Source organism: Motacilla alba, chromosome 18, assembly GCF_015832195.1.
Source record: "Motacilla alba alba isolate MOTALB_02 chromosome 18, Motacilla_alba_V1.0_pri, whole genome shotgun sequence".
Classification (NCBI taxonomy): Eukaryota; Metazoa; Chordata; class Aves; order Passeriformes; family Motacillidae; genus Motacilla; species Motacilla alba.
This window is the reverse complement of record NC_052033.1, coordinates 2,116,441-2,136,113: the sequence shown is the minus strand read 5'-3', so window position 1 is coordinate 2,136,113 and position 19,673 is coordinate 2,116,441. Positions and strand designations below refer to the sequence as shown.

The 19,673-nt window shown below is 50.7% G+C and overlaps 1 protein-coding gene across 2 annotated transcripts in view; it reads right to left on the bottom strand.

Annotated features, from left to right (window-relative positions):
- Positions 1–19,673, bottom strand: part of MGAT5B (alpha-1,6-mannosylglycoprotein 6-beta-N-acetylglucosaminyltransferase B) — a 73,553-nt gene that overhangs the window by 6,475 nt on the left and 47,405 nt on the right. The window contains exons 9-15 of one of the 2 annotated variants that reach the window (XM_038157410.1): positions 12,298–12,429; positions 10,832–10,965; positions 8,315–8,445; positions 7,687–7,692; positions 5,866–6,021; positions 4,720–4,866; positions 2,477–2,593 (exon numbers count right to left, since the gene is read on the bottom strand). In XM_038157410.1, the coding sequence (XP_038013338.1) occupies positions 2,477–2,593; positions 4,720–4,866; positions 5,866–6,021; positions 7,687–7,692; positions 8,315–8,445; positions 10,832–10,965; positions 12,298–12,429 (823 nt within the window). The remainder of the gene's footprint in view (positions 1–2,476; positions 2,594–4,719; positions 4,867–5,865; positions 6,022–7,686; positions 7,693–8,314; positions 8,446–10,831; positions 10,966–12,297; positions 12,430–19,673) is intronic. The other variant, XM_038157411.1, reaches the window with a different exon arrangement.

Below are 19,673 nucleotides of genomic sequence, written 5' to 3'. Positions count from 1 at the left end.
AGAGGGGAATCTTTGGTATCAGGCATTCCAGGAAGTCTGAACCTCTCAAGTACCTCAGAAATGGGGAAAGAGAGAGGGAAATGTGGGCAATTGGGATAAAAAGGAGGCTGCATCCTCCAAAAATTTGAGAGACCCAGGGAAATGCCCCATGGCCTCTCCCTTTATTCCAATAAAGTAAAAGGACTCCTCTGTCTCCTTTTTGCACATAAACCTCTGGTGTTTGTGGATTAATTTTCCTGACACTGGGAATGAGGAGAAGAGCTGAGATAGCAGCTTGGTTTGGGGCAAACCAGGGATGGGCACAGCAGCTGCACACTCCAGTGAGTGCCCAGTTCTGGACACCAGCTCCTCCTGCCCAGTGCCCATTATGCCACAAAACCTTCCCTAAAATCCTTTTTCGTTCTTTAATTTTTAACCAGACCATTAAGCACCTAAATGACCTGGTGCACATCCAGTCAGCACAGCAGCAGCACAACACAGCTGCTCAGGAACCAGCACAGCCCTTTCCTCCATCCTCAATCTCACCATTCTTTGATAATTTTAACAGCACAGCAGCACCAGGCTTCACTATTTTCTTTCTTCTCTTCTGGAAAAAGTGAAAATTTCTTTCTCTCTCCCAAAACAGCTCCCAGCCTCCCACCCACAGCAATTCCTTCACTTCAGGGCTGTCTCCAGCCCAGATGGTGGAGGGTCAAGCTCTGACAGCTGGCCTGGCAGCACAGCAGCAGGGATGTCATTATTTTTAATTTAATTCTAATTGAGATACGGGAATGAATGTGCAGAACAACAACTGTTTTCCTAAGTCGGGTTTGATGAGTCTTTACAAACTCACAGAGAAAATGAACGTAAGGTGAAGAGCTGCAGTAATCACCCTGGAGGAGGTGAGACACAGGGTGATGGCATGGCCACGCTACCTGAATCAGGCCCCCAGATTGCCACAGGCACCCCCTCTGCAGCTTCTAATGCAGGGAAAAGCAAGGATGACCCTCCTCTGAGCAGCACCACACCCCTGTCCCCCCCAAATCCCACCCAGCACCGTCAACCCCGATCCCACACAGCCCCAGGCAGAGCCTCAGTTCCACAGCACATCTCTGTCCTCCAGAGAGGATGGCTCATGCCAGGTGAAGCAAATGGCCAGCAAAACGGCTATCAGCACTTTCCTCCCCTCCAGGAAAACTGACTTTAATAATTTGGACAACCTGAGAGGCTCGTGCCACAGGGGAGGAGCTAAATATTCATGAGGGAGTGTTTCCAGAGTGGGCACAGCAGGAGTGCTGCCTTCCCTGGGGTTCCCCCCTTTCTTACATCCCTCACAGAGGCAACTCCTGAAGTTATTCCCATTGATCTTCTCCATCCAAAGGAAACAATCAGAGAAGTGGGGGGAAGGCAGGTGCAGAGGGCTGCAGTTCTCTGGGTTAATCTTTGTTATCACACCAGCCCCCAGAACTGCTCTCCACCTGCAGCAACCTCAGCCTCCTGCTCCAAACCTTATCTCATCCCACCCTTGCTCCAGGCGTACCCACAGGATTCCCAGGGGATCCTTCAAAGGCCCAGCCCTGCCCTGGGGAAACACCTACAATGCCAAAGGAAGGTGGGAGCATGTGTGCCCCTGGGGCTGCAGGAAAGGACCAAAAACATCCAAAGGAGAAAGGAAAGGAAAAGGAGAGCCAGGCTCCAACATCTGCTGCTGCTGCTTGTTGTCCTAGGTTGGAAATGGAGGTGTGCATTCTATCACCATCTGTCAGAGCTGGGGCAGTTCTCTGCTGTGCATTGGGCAGTTTCCTTTATCTCTCCCACAGCCAATCCTCCCTCCAGGAGATCTCTGCTGTCCATGGCCACTGAGTGTCCCTGCAGGGCTGATCAAATTCCATCATCCCATGGGAGATGCTCTGCCCAGGGCAGGAGCCAAGCATTCCTACCTGGATACAATCTGAGCCTGGCAACAGCACAGCAGCCTTTGCCCCCTGCATTCCCAGAGGAGCAGCTTTCTCCTGCCCTGCATTCCCAGAGGGAGAGCAGGCCCATCTCCAGCAGCCCTGGAGCTTCAGAGGAAAACTCCCCCCTTGTGCAGGATCCCTGCTCCAGCAGAAGCACAGCTGGCCCTGCAGGAGGGCTGAGCCACCATGGAATGGCACTGCTGCCACCACCCTGACCCACAGGGGGTCAGCTCCTGGTCTGGCTCTGGCAGTGGTTTGTTTTGTATTACTGCATTGTTTATTTTATTTTTATTTTCTTCCCTAGTAAAGAACTGTTATTCCTATTCCCATATTTTTGCCTGAGAGCAAAACTTCAAAATTATAATAATAATTATAATTATTATATAATTTCAGAATTATAATAATGCAGAGGGAGGGTTTACTTTTTTCATTTCAGGGGAGGCTCCTGCCTTCCTTAGCAGACACCTGTCTTTTCAAATCAAGACACTTGTCCAAACCCAGCAGCAGGGAGGTCACCCCAAAACTGCTCCGAGCCCTACCTGTGTCCTCATGATGGTTTTGATGGCAGCTTCGAACTCCTCAGAGTTGTTGTAGTCAACAGTCCACACGTGGGGCTTCCCGATGAAGTCCTCAGCATATGGGTGTTGGGAGGACACCTGAAACACAGCAGTGCTAGCTGGATTTTGCAATCCCTGCTGGAGTGGCTGATGGATGCTTCCTGCTCACAGCTGGATGGCAGAGAGGAGCAGCAGCCTCACAGACACAGTGGGGTTTGACCCGCTGCAATAGGGAGTGCTGGAAAATGGTTTCCTCTGAATCCAGCTGCTCCCCAGCCTCAGGATGATGTGCTATAATTCCCACTGGGCTGGGATGCCCCATTCCCAACAACACTGAATTCCTTTGGTAGTCTGGAATATCTCCACTCTGTACCACAGAACAATTTACCCTTGACCTGAGCCATTCTGTGGGTCTGGATGGTAAAAACACACCAAAGCAGGAAAGGTGTGTGAAGGCACCACATCTCCCAGGTTTGCCAGCTCTAGAAACAAGGCAGGGAGAAAATCCATTGCCAAAGAAGGCTGGAAAAGGCTGGCACTGGGAGAGAGCAGTGCTGGAAGCTGCATCACCCTGATGCAATGGGCAGCCCACACACTGGTACTCCACAGGTACTGACATCCTTGCTTTTCCCTGAGCTGCCCACACAGGTGACTTTTGGGGATCTACCACATTTGTTTCAGCCCTGAGGTGCCTTTTCAGCCCTGATCTCCTCTGGGAAGGGAAGAGAGAGGTTGCTGAGCAGAGGACGTGTTTTGGGGGCACCACAAAACATCAGAGACGGGCCTGAAGTGCTGACAGCTGGAGGAGAAGAGCTGTGTGGTACACCCCCCTCATTGCTGTCCTTCCTCATCTCTCTCCTGGCAGACTGATCACCTCTTTCCCCTCCGGGACAGAAACACCCCGAGGCATTTCACAGCCCTCACCCTGGCTCCAGGCTGAGGTACAGCCCCAGCCCCAGCCCCAGCCCCACCCAAATGCTGACACCGAATTTGGGGGGTGCATGGGGCAATCGGGGGGGCAGGACAGCCCAGTCCAGCTGCACAATTAACACCAAATTTGGGGGTGCATGGAGAATCGGGGGGCCAGGACAGCCCAGTCCAGCTGCACAGCCCCCAGCTCGCTCCCTGCTCGGCGAGGGAGCCTTGCACTGCATTATCCACTTTATTAATAATGAAAGAGGCAATTTTCCCAAGCCTTTAACTTTTAAAGAGTTCCTGCTCTACTTAGATTGAATTCCCGGCACTGGGCAAGCCTGGGAGGGATTTCATAGCCCTGCAGGTCCTGGTGTCCCTCTGGGGGGACAAAGGGATGAGCAGGGTGTGGGGACATGTGAATCTGGGCTGGTGGGGAAGGGGCTGAGGGTCTGCAGAAGGCTCCTGCACAATCTTCTCCTTGGAAACCCCAAACCTACAGCACAGCCCCTTCTATCCAAGGCAAATCCCCAAACAGGAACCCCATCTGCAGACATGCACAGGGGAAATCTTGCCCAAGAAAAAGTAACCTCAGCCTAGCAGCTGCTCTTTCCCAGGCTGGCCCAAGGCCTAGTGCCAAGGGGGTGGCTCCATGCAGCCCCCACACCACACTTGTGTTACAGATATATGTTATAATATTGGCTTTTTGCAAATATTTAAATGGATTCTATATGTGTAGTGTTAAAGTAACTTTGCTATAAAGATACAGTTTTTATTTCTGTTGTTAACTAAAACTCAGAAATAGCTGATATAGACATGCTTGTGTTAAAATGCCTGCTTGGATGGGATAATATACAAGGAACATATGATGAGGACCCTGCCACTGATATGCCAACTATCAACACTTACCATTGCTAGAAAGCAAGGCCCAAAACTGAAGGTGATGATAAGAATGGACTAAAACCACAGCCAAGGAATATGCATGCACTAAAAAGTCGGAACTGAGGTGGAGCCATGCTAAACAGTTATTGGAATATGTGAACTAGTTTGGGGAAAAGTGTACTATTATATTTAGATTTATATTTATAAATTCTTATATTTTCTATTATATTTATATTGTTTACAAATATGTAACAGGCTGATGCAATAGAAATGGTCTACAAAGGGTGTTTCCAAATTAGCAGGTGTGCTCTTGGCGGAATGCCAAGAGGCACCTGGCGGTAAATCCTTGCTTTATTGTCTTTGTCTCCTATTGTCCTTTATTAAACTTTCTAAATGTTTACAGGACAGTGAACCGTGTTTGTCACACTTGCCTCTCTGGACGTGGGCTTCCCGCGGAAGAACTCGTGGTTGAGGGAGCTGTGGGGAGGGTTGAAGCGCGCCTGCAGGAACACACAGCCGTTGGCGATGGCCTCCAGCGGGGCCGGGCCCTCGTAGGGGAACCCAAAGCCAATGAAGAGCTGCAAGGCACAAACACAGTGCTGCTGAGGGATTTTCCCCACAGGGAAACCTCCCAGATAAACCCACCAGCATCACCTCTCTGCTGCTCGGCTCCGGAACACCAAGCCTCTCATGGGGTTCAGCAAATTACGCTGAGAATTCCCCGTTTTCCCAGAATTCACAGAATCACTGGGTTGGAAGAGACCTCCAAGATCATCGAGTCCAACCCAGCCCCAACACCTCAACTCAACCCTGGCACCCAGTGCCACATCCAGGCTTTGTTAAACACACCCAGGGATGGTGACTCCACCACCTCCCCGGGCAGCCATTCCAGAACTTTATCACCCTTTCTGTAAAGAGCTTTTTCCTGATATCCAACCTGTATTTCCCTTGGTGCAGCTTGAGGCTGTGTGCTCTGGTTCTATCAGTGCTGCCTGGAGAGAGAGCCCAGCCCCAGCTGAGCACAGGCACCTTTCAGGAGCTGTGAGAGTGATGAGGTCACCCCTGAGTCTCCTTTTCTCCAGGGTTCACAACCCCAGTCCATCAACCACAGCCCACTTTGCATAGCCATGGAGTGTCCAGGAGCTGCAAGTTCTCCCATGGTGCTCACAACCATCACTTTGGCCCTGCATGGAGCAACATTGCTTTGCCACAGCTGTTTGGGCTGGTAAATCAGGAATATTTCCCCCAGGCAGCAGCTGAAGGCGACGGGGATGCGCCAACACCCACACACTCCAAGAATCTTGTTTATTTTTATCACAGCTATAAGGTGAAAAAAACCCCAAACCCCACCCCACTCGGCAATAAATGAATTAATGAGGGAACTTTGCACTCTGCCTGTGGATAGTCTGCAAGGAGAAACTCCTCAGACACATCTTGATCTGAAACGCGCTCTGTTCTGTTCCTGCCTAATTATCGGGGCTGAGAGGCTCGTGGTTAATTATCCCAGCTGGGAGTGCCTGCAGGCCTGGGAGGAGCACAGGTAATGGGGGACAGGGGCCTGGGATGGCCTCACCCACCTTTGCCTTCCTCAGCAGCTGCTGGAACTCGTGCTGGGGCAGCAGCCCGTGGTTCTTGACGAATGCTGGCACCTCGGGTGGCCTCTGTGTCTCATAATAAACCGTGCCATGGATCTCCATGTACTTGTTGAGGATGGCCAGGAACTTCTCCTTGCCCTGGGGAGGAAGGCAGACATGTGAACTACCCAAGGATGGGTCTGACCTCCTCCCCGTGGTTTTGGGGGGGGGGGGGGGGGGGGGGGGGGAGATGGGGTTTAACTCTCAAACTGGTGTCCCAGAGCACCTGCCACGCTTCAGGCAGACCCACAGCAGTGCAAAATCCCCACCTGACCCTCCTCATTCCTTGGAAACACATCTCCTGGACTGCCCCAGGCTCCTGGAAAGCCTGAGTGGATGCAGGATCCTTCACTCTGATCATCAGATTCCTGCCTCCCCTGTCCCCTCCAAGGGCAGCTTCCACTCTGGAGCCCCTGAATTAAAGGCTTCAGAGGGTTCAGAAGAAAGTCTGCAAAGACCAGAACTTGTTAATAGCCTCTTATTCCAAGTAACAAGTTCCAAAGATTTTCTCATTCAGATTTAATCCTGTTTCACTACCTGGAAGATGAAGGGGGTCATCAATTTTCTTCTCTTGGAGGCTTCCCTCCAAGCAGCCTTTCTTTTTAACAATTTCTCTACTGCAGAATTTTTTTGCTTGAAAAAAAACCACAAAGGGCCCATCCTTTGGATACTGGATTTTCCACTGCTGCAACAGCCCCAAAAGAGCAAAGGCCAAGGGGAATAAGGAGTTACAAATAGGGAATTTGAGAAAACTCTGTATGTTGCCTTAAAGCCTCCTTAAATGTTGTATTTCTGCCCTCAGCCATGGATCCCTGGAATCCTCCAAGGCTCTAAGGCTTTCCCAGCTTATTAAAACTTCAGCTCCTATTGTGAGCCAGAGGCAAGAAGTTCAGAGGGGTAGGAAATGAGAAATAAAGGGAAGGGAAGTTTAATGAAATGTTTCTAAATGTCAAAAACATCCTGCTCTGGAGAGAGTGTTTGGTCCAAGGCTGGTAAATGAGCACCTGGCTCCAGAAGATGGAGGTGGTCTGTGCCTTTCTAGACCTCAAAATCACTCAAAATAAGGAAAAACCCCTCTATTCCCTTTTTTATTCCATGGTGTGTACAAGATGGGAAGCAAAGGCCAGGCAGCCTGGCCTCAAGGAACCAGCAAAGCCCAGCCCCAGCCTCTTCACCCAGCAATAAATGACCCCAAATATGCAGTTGGGTGAAAACTGATGTTGTTTGTGAGTTCTGACTCAAAACAGAAAATGCCTGTAGCAGCAAGGGTGGAGGGAAATGTCCATTCTGGGGTTTGAGCTCTCTTTAGTGCCTTCCCAAATTACCTTAACTAAGCTCCAAGGAAACTTCTGGATAAGAAAGGGCAGGGGAATGGTAGAAAAATAAGACAAGATGTTGCAGTGCTCCTAAAATGAGATTTAGTGGGTTTTAGTAGGGCTTTTAGGAAGCCCCCAAGCCAGGCAGAGGCAGGGATGATTTGCTCTCAGACCTGGGCAGGGATGGAAACCCCATAAACACCAGTAAAGAGGGGATGGTGTGGCTGGATCCTGGCTCACCACAAGCATCCCTGCTAATTAGCAGCTGCTAATCAGGAAAGCTGGGAAGGGGAGGAGGTACAGCCCCCACTGCATCAACCCACACCAATCCCAGCAGCTCCAGAGGACTCAGCCCACGTCAAGGCAAAGTCAACGCTGACAAAAACCTTTTCTCTCCCGAGAAGAGGTGCAGAGGCAAAGCCCAGCAGCAGCTGGTGTGGTACAGTACCTGCAACTGGAGCAGCCCCAGGCGGTGCACAGAGGGAAAAATAGAAATAAATCAACAGACAATGAGAATTAGCTCCTTTTTACAACCCTGGAAGGAAAAGCAGCTTGCTAGCTCTGGATAAGATGGGGGGAGCATGCACAGCCCCTCTGGAGATGCAGGGGGGTGTTTTGGGGGGCTGGAGGGGCTGTTCCCATGCAGTGACCCACCCCTCTCCCCCAGGTGCTCCAGGCTTGGGGACCACAACCCCTTTCCACAGAGTGCTTGAAAGCAGACACAAACTATCCCCATCATAATGCAGCAATCACTGCAATTAATTAGTGGCAATCATTATAACTAATTACATAAAATCATCGATACGAAATCCTCAGCCTCAGAGCCTGCTGGGAGGAAGCATCACCCAGAGCAAGGAGCAGGGAATGGTGCCCCACCAGCCCCTCCCTGTTTGTTGGAGGCTCTGGATGTGTCCCATCGCTCCCCCAGGACCAGGACAAGGATGGTTCTCCATAAACACACCCAGATCTGCACCTCCACGGCTCAGGGTGAGATCCAGAGGCTGGGGCTGTCTCCCAGCCCTGCCTGTGCTAACCCTGCCTGCCTGGCCTGTCCCCAGCAGCCTAAGGACACCCACCTTCCAGATGCTGGCCTCCTTGCCATACACCACGGCCATGCTGCTGACTTTGTTGGCCTTGATGAGCTGCTTCTCAGTCTGGTTGAGCTCCTCCGACACGAAGCCCATGAAGGAGTTGTCAGGGGTGTGAGCTGTGGGCACCAAGGGGAGGGAACAGGAGAGATGTTTTTTGGGATGTCCCCAGGGGTGGGGATACAGCCTGAGATGAGCCTGGCTCCAGAGCCTTGCTGGAGCACGGAGGAAAATGGAGCTTGAATCCCTACCCAGGCAGCTCATGAAATGCAGGCTTCAGAACCCACTCGAGCAGCTCTTCACACAGTGAGGCATTTTAAGGCTGCCAGAGGGGCTTTACCCAGGCAGAAAAAGGAATGCTTGAGTCACCCAGCAGCTGGTGGGACACTGGGCTCCTTCCAGACATGCACATCTCCCATCCGTGACACAGGCAAATCCCAGCCACTGAGCTGCTCTCACCTTCAGCATCCCAGCTGGAAGCAAAGCAGGCTCTGCAACCAACACCACCCCAGCTGGAAGCTGCTGGCTGCGCCCTGACTGTGGTGGACCAGTGGAAGGAGCCTGGTCTCTCTCCCTGGATCATTCTGTAGCCCAAGAGGCGGCTCAGCAGGAGCTCCTTGTGGATGGGGGGAAGCAGGAGTGGAGCCAGGGAGGACAACGCTGTCCAAGCATTACTTCATGGAGGATCTCAGAGCCCCAGAACCACCTTGGCAGGCCCCCACTGATGCTTTGAGTTTTTAGCTTTTACATTTTTCAGATCCTGTACTGCATTAGGGTGTAACTCTGAACTCCATACAGAGTGTTAGTAAGCTCTCTTCTCGGTTTGGTCAGACAAAACAATCCTTCCAGGCCTGAGAACCAAGGTCACCAGCACAGCCTCAGGTCTGAAAAGTATAGATGTTGCAGTAAGGTAGAAAAGTTACAAGAAGAAGGCCTCATAAAATCAGGCCTGCTCTGTTGTGTCAGTGGCTGGCCTCGACAAGCCAGCACTTTTGCAAGTTCCCATGTGAAAGCAATCCTGGTGTGATCAGTTGGTTAGCTTAACAATCTATTCCTGGGTGAAAAACAACTAGGACTTGTATAAACTGTTTTTACACCATTAGAAAAATAAAAACTATCTCTCACAAACAACTTTTCCTGCACATACACACCCAGGGCTTGAGTAACCAGTCAATACAGAATAAAAACTTGTTACTAACCAATAAAGTAATTGGGAAGACAGCTCCTGACCAATTGAAGTCACACACAACGTCTAAATAGGAGTTATGTGAATAAAGAATGGGCTTTTCCACCATGAGGAAAATAAAGTCTTGTGTAATTTATTCCTATAAACAAAAATGAACTGGGGAGAAGCAAACTGGGGGAATGTGACTTCATTACCTGAAGCTGTAATTGGACAATTAACCCCTGATATGCAAAAAGATCAAACTTATAATTGTCTGAAAAACTCATGACCATCGTCCATCTTGGGTGTAGGCTCTAGGAGGCTTTTGGCAGCCCAGTGTGTATCAGTTAAAGGCCTTTAATAAATACCCACTTTATTCTCTAACTCAGTCTAGCCTTGTAAGAGACAGTCTCAAGTTTCCCTCATTTGCCTCACGACTGTTGCAAGGACAGAGACTCAGACCCTGAAGACCCTGGCTGGAGTTCTGGCCTGGTTGAGGCGGATGCTTGCCAAGGGATTGTTTGCAGGTGTGTTGGCAGTGCCACCGTGGTACACTGCTTTGGGCAGGGCCTGGCAAGGGGCGGCTTGCTCTGTACACTCACACCTGCTTCGTGATCCCTGCTCCTCACACTAGCCCATGAATTCCCCACCTCTTGGCCAAATCAACTTTCTGGGGTAACTTTGGTGATCCCCCCACGGAAGATCCCTCATCTGCCTCACGACCACTGTCAAGGCGGGAGAATTGAAGCTCCCTCCCAAGGACTGTGACTGAGACCCTTACAATTCAGCGCTGTCCTGACTGAAGCGGGATGTTTGCTAAGTGTTGTCTGCAGGTGTGTTCGCTGGACCCAGAAACAATGGGTTCCGCTCACTGCTGAGATTGACTTATCCTGTTTTGGAACATGGACTGTCTGTACCCGTTTTCAATAGACTTATTCTCCATTGTCCTCCTATTATAGTCTCAGGGGTCTATTATAGTCCTCCACCTGTTCCCCCCTCGGTGGAGGACTATAATAGACCCCTGAGTTAACCAAGACTGAGATTCTCCCCGACGTGACAAGATGGATCTTGGCTGGACCACGAGGATTTTGTCTCTCCGTTGGTAGCTATATTCCCCCCTCTTTCCTTCTCTCTCTCTATCCTTTAACTCCTCTCCAACCCTTCTATCACGTTTGCTGTGGACACTCAGTAAAGGTGCATTCGTTTTGATTAATACTGAAATCCCCCCCGTGTTGTTTGTGCACCATGAGATCAGCTAACCCACCATCCCGACCCCCGCTGGTACGAGCGGATGGTGACAAGCCCCTGTTCTAGGTGGCCATCCAGGCATCAGCACTTACGGAACATGGTCATGAACTGGGCGGGCTGCAGGTTCCAGTAGCCCCAGTTGGTGCGGTAGCCGCGCAGCGTGGCGTACTCCTCGTGGTTGTAGGCTGGCTCTGTCCCAAACGTGTCGATGACCCGCACGCGGCACCTGCGGGGCACACACCCCCTGAGGACACCTGCTGTCCCCAGGAACCCTGTCCCTCGTCTGCACCCCGAGCAGAGTGAGAGCAATGAGGGGTTTGTCTTTACAAACAAGCTGTGGGTCTGCTGGTAGATAAAACCAGCACCGAGAGGTAAAAGAAACAATGGGAAGGGTTCCACTCAGTGGAATGGAATGGATGGAAAAAGATATTTGCCTTTACAAATAAACTGCAGGTTTGCTGATAGATGAAATTGGATATTGAAAGATGAAAGAAACAATGGGGAAAACCCCTAAATTCCATAAGAATTAAAAATTAAAAGGGAGTGTTGTACATTAGAGGGGAATCTTTGGTATCAGGCATTCCAGGAAGTCTGAACCTCTCAAGTACCTCAGCCAATGGGGAAAGACAGAAGGGAAATAGGGGTAAAAAGGAGGCTTCATCCTCCAAAAATTTGAGAGACCCCAGGGGAATGTCCCATGGCTTCTCCCTTTATTCAAATCAAGTGAAAGGACTCTGTCTCCTTTTTGGGCATAAACCTCTGATGTTTGTGGATTGATTTTCCTGACAAGAGGGTGCAGCAGCATCCCAAGGAGCCCTTCCCAGCACTGCTCCCTCCTCACAGGACAATTTCCCTTTGCAGGACCCTCAGCTCCCAGATGGCTGCAAGAATGATGAACCTCCCAAAAGCTTATTATTAATGCCTTTCCCAATATCCTGGGAATGCTGAGGCAGGCACTACCAGCACAAGGCTGAGGAGAGAAGAGACACAACAAGCAAGAGAAGAGCAAAACAAGCTGAATGCGAAAGCAAATGCATTTATAATAAAAGCAATAACACAGCTTGTCATTTTTCTCTCTAATAAAATTGAGTAGGATAGTGGAAGAGATGGGAAAAAATGTAATAAATAGCAGGTCTATCAGCACTAAATTAAATCGCAGATTTTCCAGGCTGGTGATGTAGCAGGGGATGATGACATTTGTCTTGATGATCAAGGAGCCAGGGATAGGGCTCCTTACAAATTCCCAAGGCTCACCCTCCCCTCCATGCTGTGCCCACCCCTGGCTGCAGGAATGGAATGCAAGCACACATCAACACACTGCAGGCACATGCAGGGTTTGGTCTTTCCCCAACTCTCTCTCTTTTATTGAGGTTTTATCCTAAATACCTGAGGTTCAGAATGCCTCGTGCCGTGGCCGCAGGGGACACAGCAAGGCACCAGCCAGGCAAAAATCAAAGGTAAAATCAAAGGGTCTGGCTCCTTGGGTTGGTCATTAGCATTAGCCTTTGCTTGCTAATTAATGAAATGGAGATGAAGAGCAGGCAGTGGCTTTGCTTACCTGTATTTCTTAAAGGAGAGCCCCATGTGCTGCTTCATCTGCTGGAGGCCGTGGTAGTCAGTGTAAATCAGGTCGAAAGGCAGAGGACTGGTCAAGGGGCAGTTCCCCCGTCCTGGAGGCACCCCTAAGTGACTGGGGAGAAGCAGGAGGGATCAGCCCCCAGCACCACCAGAGCCCTGCAGCACAAGCACTCCTTTCTCTGCTGGGCATTGAGCATGAGCCATCAAACAGCTCCTCTTTGACAGAGGGGGAGGCAGATGGTTCTCCTCGCCCCAGTTTTTATTTCCCAGGCCAAAGATCTGGAGAGTCCTGGTCCCTCCCCATCTTTGCACCTGCTCCAGCTGAGTTCCTGCTCCTCCCACATGGACTGTGAGGCACAGCACTCCCAGCCAGGGCTCACCAGCATCCCAGTCCCCACACACCCTCCCTTGGACCTCTCTTGTTGAAGACACCAGATTTCATTTATTTTCATTGCAGTCACACCAGTGACAGACTTGTAAAGCCACATCTTTCCTCTCCTCTCTGCCTGCAAGGTTCCCAGCTGAGCCTAAAGCTCCCTGTTCCCAGCTCCACATCCCTCCCAGCACACCCTGGAATGTCTCTCTAATTCCACTCCTTACCCACCACATCCCAGAGCACTCTCAGCTTCTCCTTGACTCTGCTGGCAATGCCTGTCCTTGGATGCTGGGAACATTTCATTCGCATTTCTCAGTTTTGGTCCAATTTATGAAATAATTCCATAAAAAGGGGCAGCTGGGCTCTGGGTCTCACTCAGGGGGTTTCCTGCCAGTTCCTTACAAACAGCCACACTCAGCCCCTCTGCCCTCCTCCAGTGGATAAAATGCACTATGAAAATCCAGATAAACTCGACTGACTGTAATCTCTTTATCAAGACCATCAGTTACTTCGCTGCCAGGGTGAGATGTGATTAATCCAGCAAGATACAGGGCTGGTAAACCTGTGGTGTGTCTCCTTCCATTTCCAATTACCTCTGTGAACTGATGAATGCCTCTCTCCAAAGCTGTTCTGCCAAGTGTACCACTGATGTCAGCCTGACAGCCCATCTGCTTGTCTGGACCATATTTCCTCCTTCTCAGAAAAAAAAAAACCCTGTGACACCTTCCAGTGCTTCAGCAGGTTTCTAAAAAATCCATGTTGCTTGTACTTGTGATTTCCCAGTGCCAGTTTGCTCAGAGGCTGATTCACTCCGCAGTTTTAATGCTCCTGTATTTTGTTTTTCCTCCTAAAGATGATAATTCCTCATCCTCATAACTCCACTCACACCCAATAAGCAGCAGCATCCTCATGGAAAACCAAGCTGCTGAGCTGATTTGGTCCACCCAGGCTGTGTCACTCCCACCACACAGTTGTCCCGCTCCGTTCTCAGTCCTTCCAACAAGGCTGAGGAATTCCTGGTTTATTTCACAAGTCTGAGCTCAGACACTGTGAAATCTCACCCTTAGCTCCTGCCTGCCAGGACGTCTGTCTTTGTTTTCTTCTGGGCTCTTCACTTACTCCAAACCCCTATTTGGAGTTGGGAATTTATCCCAGCCATGCCTGTCGGTATTTTCTCTTCTTTAAGGAATAAAAGTTCTGGTCAGGCTTTACACTCCCAGGCTCTTTCCTTCTCTGTGACCTCTCTTACTGGTTCTTTCAGTTTCTCAGCATTTTCCCTTCTGAACCTGAGAATTCCCTTGCCACCCCTACCTGGGGTTTATCTGTTCCTCAGCTGAAGTTCAAATGGACCCAAGGCCCCAGGCTCCATCCTCTGAGGAGCCCTTCAGCATTTCACCTTTCAATCCATGGCTGCTTCCAGAGGGGATCAATGGCTTTCCCATCCAGGGAAGGCCAAGGGACACAACTGTCACAAGGATTTGCTCTCCAGTCTCTCACTAACATCAGAAGGGGGCCACGCAGAGCCAGAAATTTGTTGACCATAAGAAAGATGATGAAGGGCTCTTGGTTGGCTCCTGGCCACACCTCCCTCTTCTTCTGAACCTGACCTGGTGGAAGATGGCTCTGCTCATTGCAGGGGTTTGGACCAGAAGAGCTTTAAAAGGCCCCTCTGCACTCAGACTTTTCTATGACTCTCATGTGGTTCCAAGCCCTTGAGCACTGAGCACCAAGACCCTTCTTCCAGCCCCATCCCAACCTGACACCAGTGCAGGGTCACCCAAACTCCTGACCATGACAGGGACTCCAGAAAATGTGTAAATGTGGAACAGCCTCGCAGGCCAAAGCCAGGCAAAACAGAGAATTTCAATTTAAGACAAAGAGCTGCTTTTGCAGCTGCTTCATTGCTCTTGTCAGAAGGAATCTCAGCATCAGCTCAGGGCAGCCTGGCCGGGGACGCCGCAGGGGGAACAGGTTGCAGTTTTGTCACTTTTATGCACAGTTTTACACGACAGGACTGATTGGGAAGATGGCAGGAATAGAAAGGCTCTCACCTCCCACAGCCACCTCGGTACAATAAATAGGGCACCAAGGAAACTCAGTCTCCCGGGAAGGCTGAAGGGGAATTTTTAAGCCAGGATTTTGTAGAGATGGAATTCTAAACAACACGTTTGCTCACACAGTGCTGCTTTTTCCTCAGTCATCAGACAAACGGTGATTTACGCCAATCTGCACTGTGGTGGAACCAATCCATAAAACTTGTATTTAACTAAAAATCCCCAAACCATTACACTGTGCTTGCAGCACACACCATCCTCTAGTTGGTACGTGTCACACAAGCCACTGCACTACAAAATAATCTGTAATTTAAGGAAGCCCCAACCAAGCTTGACGAGGGGCTGCAGGAGGCAGCAATTAGTGTAACTCCTACTGAAGCCTCTAAAAAAGTTCCTACCAGTTGGGAAGAGCAGGTCTGACTCTCCCAGCTCTCATCAGCACCACAATCTGCCACACATCCCCTCTCCAGGTGCTCAGGACTTGCCACATCCATTTATACTCCCTGTGCCATGGCTGCGTGGCTGGAATAGCTCTGAGAGCAGGAACAGTGGCTTTGAGCAGACATCTCTCCATTTACCCCCCTTATCCTCCCTAAACACTTCATAACCACTGATTTTAATATTCCGCTCATGCAAATCCAGCCTGCACCTCTGAGATGGGGGCAGGGGGAGAATTTTTTTTTATTCCTCCTTATTTAAACATTCTTTATTCAGGCTTTCATCATTTGCCAGTTAAGTCAACTAATTTTCTACTAAACCCAATTTCACTCATGGTTGGAGTGCAATTTCCCTGATTTTTCCTCGTGCCATGTACTATTAATGGCGCTTGAAATTACGCAAATAAAATTGATGAGCGCAAACGCCGCCTTCGCCGCCAGCACAGCCCGGGGATCTGCTGGGGAAACCTCCCCTCCCAGACCAGCCATGAGTGGTGACCAGCTCAGCACCTCTGGCTGGTGATCCAGGGGTTTGTCCCATCCCAAAACCTGGATCAGCTGAGCCCTGGCTCTTCTCTGGGAGGGAGCAGCCGGAGCGGCTCTGATCCAAGTGGATGCCGAGCTCGCCTCTCCGCCAGCTGCCTCCACCAGCTGTGCCTACTCCAGAATAAATCCCCAGCAGCTTCTTGTCCTGCTATTTTCCTCTCAGAGGTACTTTAATCAGCCAGGGGACCGTCCCCTCCCTGGGCATGGTGCAGGCGCTCTGGAGTCAGATGACTGCAGGGTTATCTTTACATGCCATTGACCTATTTTCAAATTAACCCAACGTTTCTTTCTGCGTTATCACGCTTGGTGCTGAGAAGTCCAGCACTAAATGGATCTCGTGGGCATCTCCTGGCAGCCTGGGCCAATATTTTATATTATATTTAATTGCATCTTCTCTGCCCACATCTGCTGCCATCAGCAAGGCTGAGAACAGAGCAGGGATCCTGTTCTCACTGCTTCCTCAGCTGCAAGAGCCCAGCAGGCACAGGGATCTTATGCAGGGATAAAAGGCGCCAGAGCCAGGCCTGAACAGCTTCCAGGGCTCTGTGACAACCCCATCACAACCAACAAGTGCAAATCTAAGTCCACAAAATGAACATCCTACCACCTGCCCTCTGCCCCCAGCTCTTCCCCCGCTGGAATGAACACTCACTGGAAATGAGGATTTCCAAGCAATTTCAGCACCTGCAATGGTTTCACTTTTGCAAGGTGCACCTGGACTGTTTCTCTGGTCCATCACTGATCTTGTTAGACACAGCCCTACACGTCCAGGGAGGAAGTTCAGTAATCCTTTTATTTATTCCCAAGACCTGGAGATGCACAGGATGGTGCCAGAACAAACACTTCTTTCAGGTGAGAGATTCAGCAAATATGAAGGGAGTTCCTGGGAAAGGAGAAATCAATACTTGGATTCCTGCAGGGAGCAGCAGAAACTGAGCACTCACATGCTGGTAGTGCCTGGGCAGACCCTGGGACAGATGGGCTGTTCTCCTGCTGTCCCAGCTGCTCCAGCAGCTCCAAAAAAAGGAAGAAATTCTCCCCTGTGAGGGTGGTGAGGCCCTGGCAGAGGCTGCCCAGAGAAGCTGTGCCTGTCCCATCCATGGGAGTGCCCAAGGCCAGCTTGGACTCGAGTACCAGGAGCACCTGGTAAAGGCTGAAGGTTCCTCCCCAGTGGTGCAGAGCTGATCAATCCACAGCCTTTCCCTGCAGCTCCATCAGGATCACACGGAACCAGCCACTTCTGGCTGTTTCCACAAGCAGTTCCTTTCTCTCCCACACAACAGCAGGACTGGTTTTGCCAGCTGGCGAGGGGAGTGAAGCCAGAGCCTGGGCATGGTGCAGGTTTTCATGTGAACAGATGTGAGACAGAAAGATGGCTTTAATCTGCCAGGAGACAATCAGAAATGTGCTTTCTGGACATCGTGTTTCCATCTGAACAGCCCTTTTTGCAGCCTGAGCACACCTCGGTGAGCGCGGAGAGAGCAGGAAAATCGCAGCTCTCGCTGTGTGCCAGGCACTGAGAGGAGATGGGGCAGTGGGAGCAGAGCCAAGTCCCACCACAGCTCCAAGACTCCATCCTCCCCAGCCCAGCACAGGGAGGGTGGCTCAGCACCCAAACCACGTGCCACAGCAGGAAAGGGCTGCCAGCACAGGGTACAGGCACGTGCTGCAAATCCAGCGCTTTGCCAGGACTAGAATTAAGAGTCCAGAACTTGACACAGGAGCAATTAAGCTCTGGGAACGTTTTGTAAAGCCCTGACCCCAAGAGGCATCAAATCCCATTTTCTTCGACTTTCTGTCCTGCTTTATGAGCAGTTAATTTCGAGGGGACCATTGAGAAAATCACCTTTCAGTGCTTCTCTGAACTCCCTAACAGCTCATGGCTCTGCAGCCCCTTCTCCCCCAGCCTCTCCCTTAGCCCCAGAAAAGCAGTTGGACATGCCAAGATGACCATTCCTATGGCTCAAGGATGAGGGTAGGAACTGGAGCTTCCGGGAGTGCTCCTTGTGCTGCTTCTCCCAGGGAAAAAGGCTGAGAGGATCCTTTCTGCCTGACCCCAGGGCACGGGTGCTCCAGAGGAAAAGCCTCAGTTTATTAAAGCTCTTTTTTGTGGGCACAGCCATTGCTCCAAATTGCTGCTTGTAATTTTCCAGCATCTACTCATGAGCTGCCTCATTAACAACCCAGCTCAGAGCTTTCAGGCACTTCCCACTCCTCCCCTAGCAAGCAACAACACCAACACTGGCCTGGATTCTCACCTCCCTGAAAGCACTTTTGGGCTACCAACACAGCACCAGGGGTCTTCAGCAAGAATCAAGTGTTGCTGTTCAGATTTGGGGTTCAGCTTCTTCCCTCCCCGCTTCAAGACAAGGCTCAAAATGCTGCTGGCTGCCCACCCAGCACAAATCTCAGAGAGAAAACAGCTCCTGGCTCCCTGCTCCAGCTCGGCAGCTCGTTTTCCTCCTGGGAAGATGCACACAGAAACATGGAATGGTTTGGGTTGGGAGGGAACAGATAACCCTGTGATTCACCCCTTGCCTCTCCAGAGGCACCAGAAGCGGCTCACAAATTCACTGGGAGTTCAAAGGAGAATAAACACCTGCACTTAGCTCAACTACAGGAGAAAAAAACAGCCCCTGGTAGGACTTGGCAGTAGAATTCACAGATCTTGAAAGTCTGTAGTGGGTAAAAGATAACCCAAATAGACTGGCCCTGAAAAACCAGGGCTGAGCTGCACGGCTGTGATCTCAGACCCCACAGGGACATTTGGACTGTGCCAAGCTGAGCTGGGGATGAAACCTGCAGATTCCCTGAGCTCCTTATCTTTCTTCCAGATTAGCATTGATCCCTAAACCATAGGAAGAACCATTTGACACCCCTGGTCCTCACTGCTGGGCAGGGAGAGGTGCCCAGCACACACATGGGTGTCACACTCCCAACGTTTTCACCCCCAGCCCTCCATCACCCGCTTTTTTGACCAGGGCCTTTCTCCTCCTCCTTCATTTTCTTGATCCTCAGCATTCCTGACCCACTCCAGACCACCTCCAGGCACTGCTGCATTGCAATCAATACAGATGCTCATCATGAACAGCTCTGAGATAACCACTGGCTGAAGTGTATGCAGGCAAATCTTCCAGTGATCCCTTGCCAATGATCAATACACGCAGAAAAATCAGCTCAGAAATTTGAAGAGACAAAAAAAAAAAAAAAAAACAAACCAGGAGAGAGGTTAATCTGTGCTGAATAATTTATGGGCTCCAGTGAAGGCTTTGCTGGACTGGAGCAGCTACAGCTCCCAGCCATGAAAAGAGCAGGGGTTGCCAAAGAAAAATACACAAGGATGGATTCAACGTTTCACACTGCTGGAGCAAAATATCCCCAAACCCACCCCAACACTGCTGCAAGGTCAGCAAGACACAGCCAGGATGGGAGAGGACAAATTCAGGCTCAGTCTACCAGAGGTGCAAAGCTTTGCTGCTTCAAGGGGGTGCAGGGGGCAGGAGGGACAAGGAATCAGAGCACCTGGGTTGCCACTTCCCCAGGAACAGGAATTTAGCTTTGCTGCATCCCCCAGCCCAGCTCCAGCCCTTTGTGCATCCCTGCCTCTGCAACCCCTGCCCAAAACTGTGGCTCCAGGTGAAACGCCTCCAGGCTTTAAGGAAGAGCCCAAGATTAACTCTTAGCACACCTCAGGACTAATTACTCATGTTCTGCTAAGCCTCCCACTCGCTCCTGGTCAGGCAAAAGCTTTTCCCAGCTCTCCTTAGAGGCAGCAGCCCAGCAGCAGGGATGTCACTGACAGATCTGCAGGATCCAGCTCCAGGATTGCTGGCACCACTCTTCTATCCCTGGGCAGAACCTCTGCCCCGCTGTGACACCCACATTAACCCATCTCCTGATGGGCTGCACGAAGGTGCCAGTGGTGACCCTCCAAGCGCTGGGC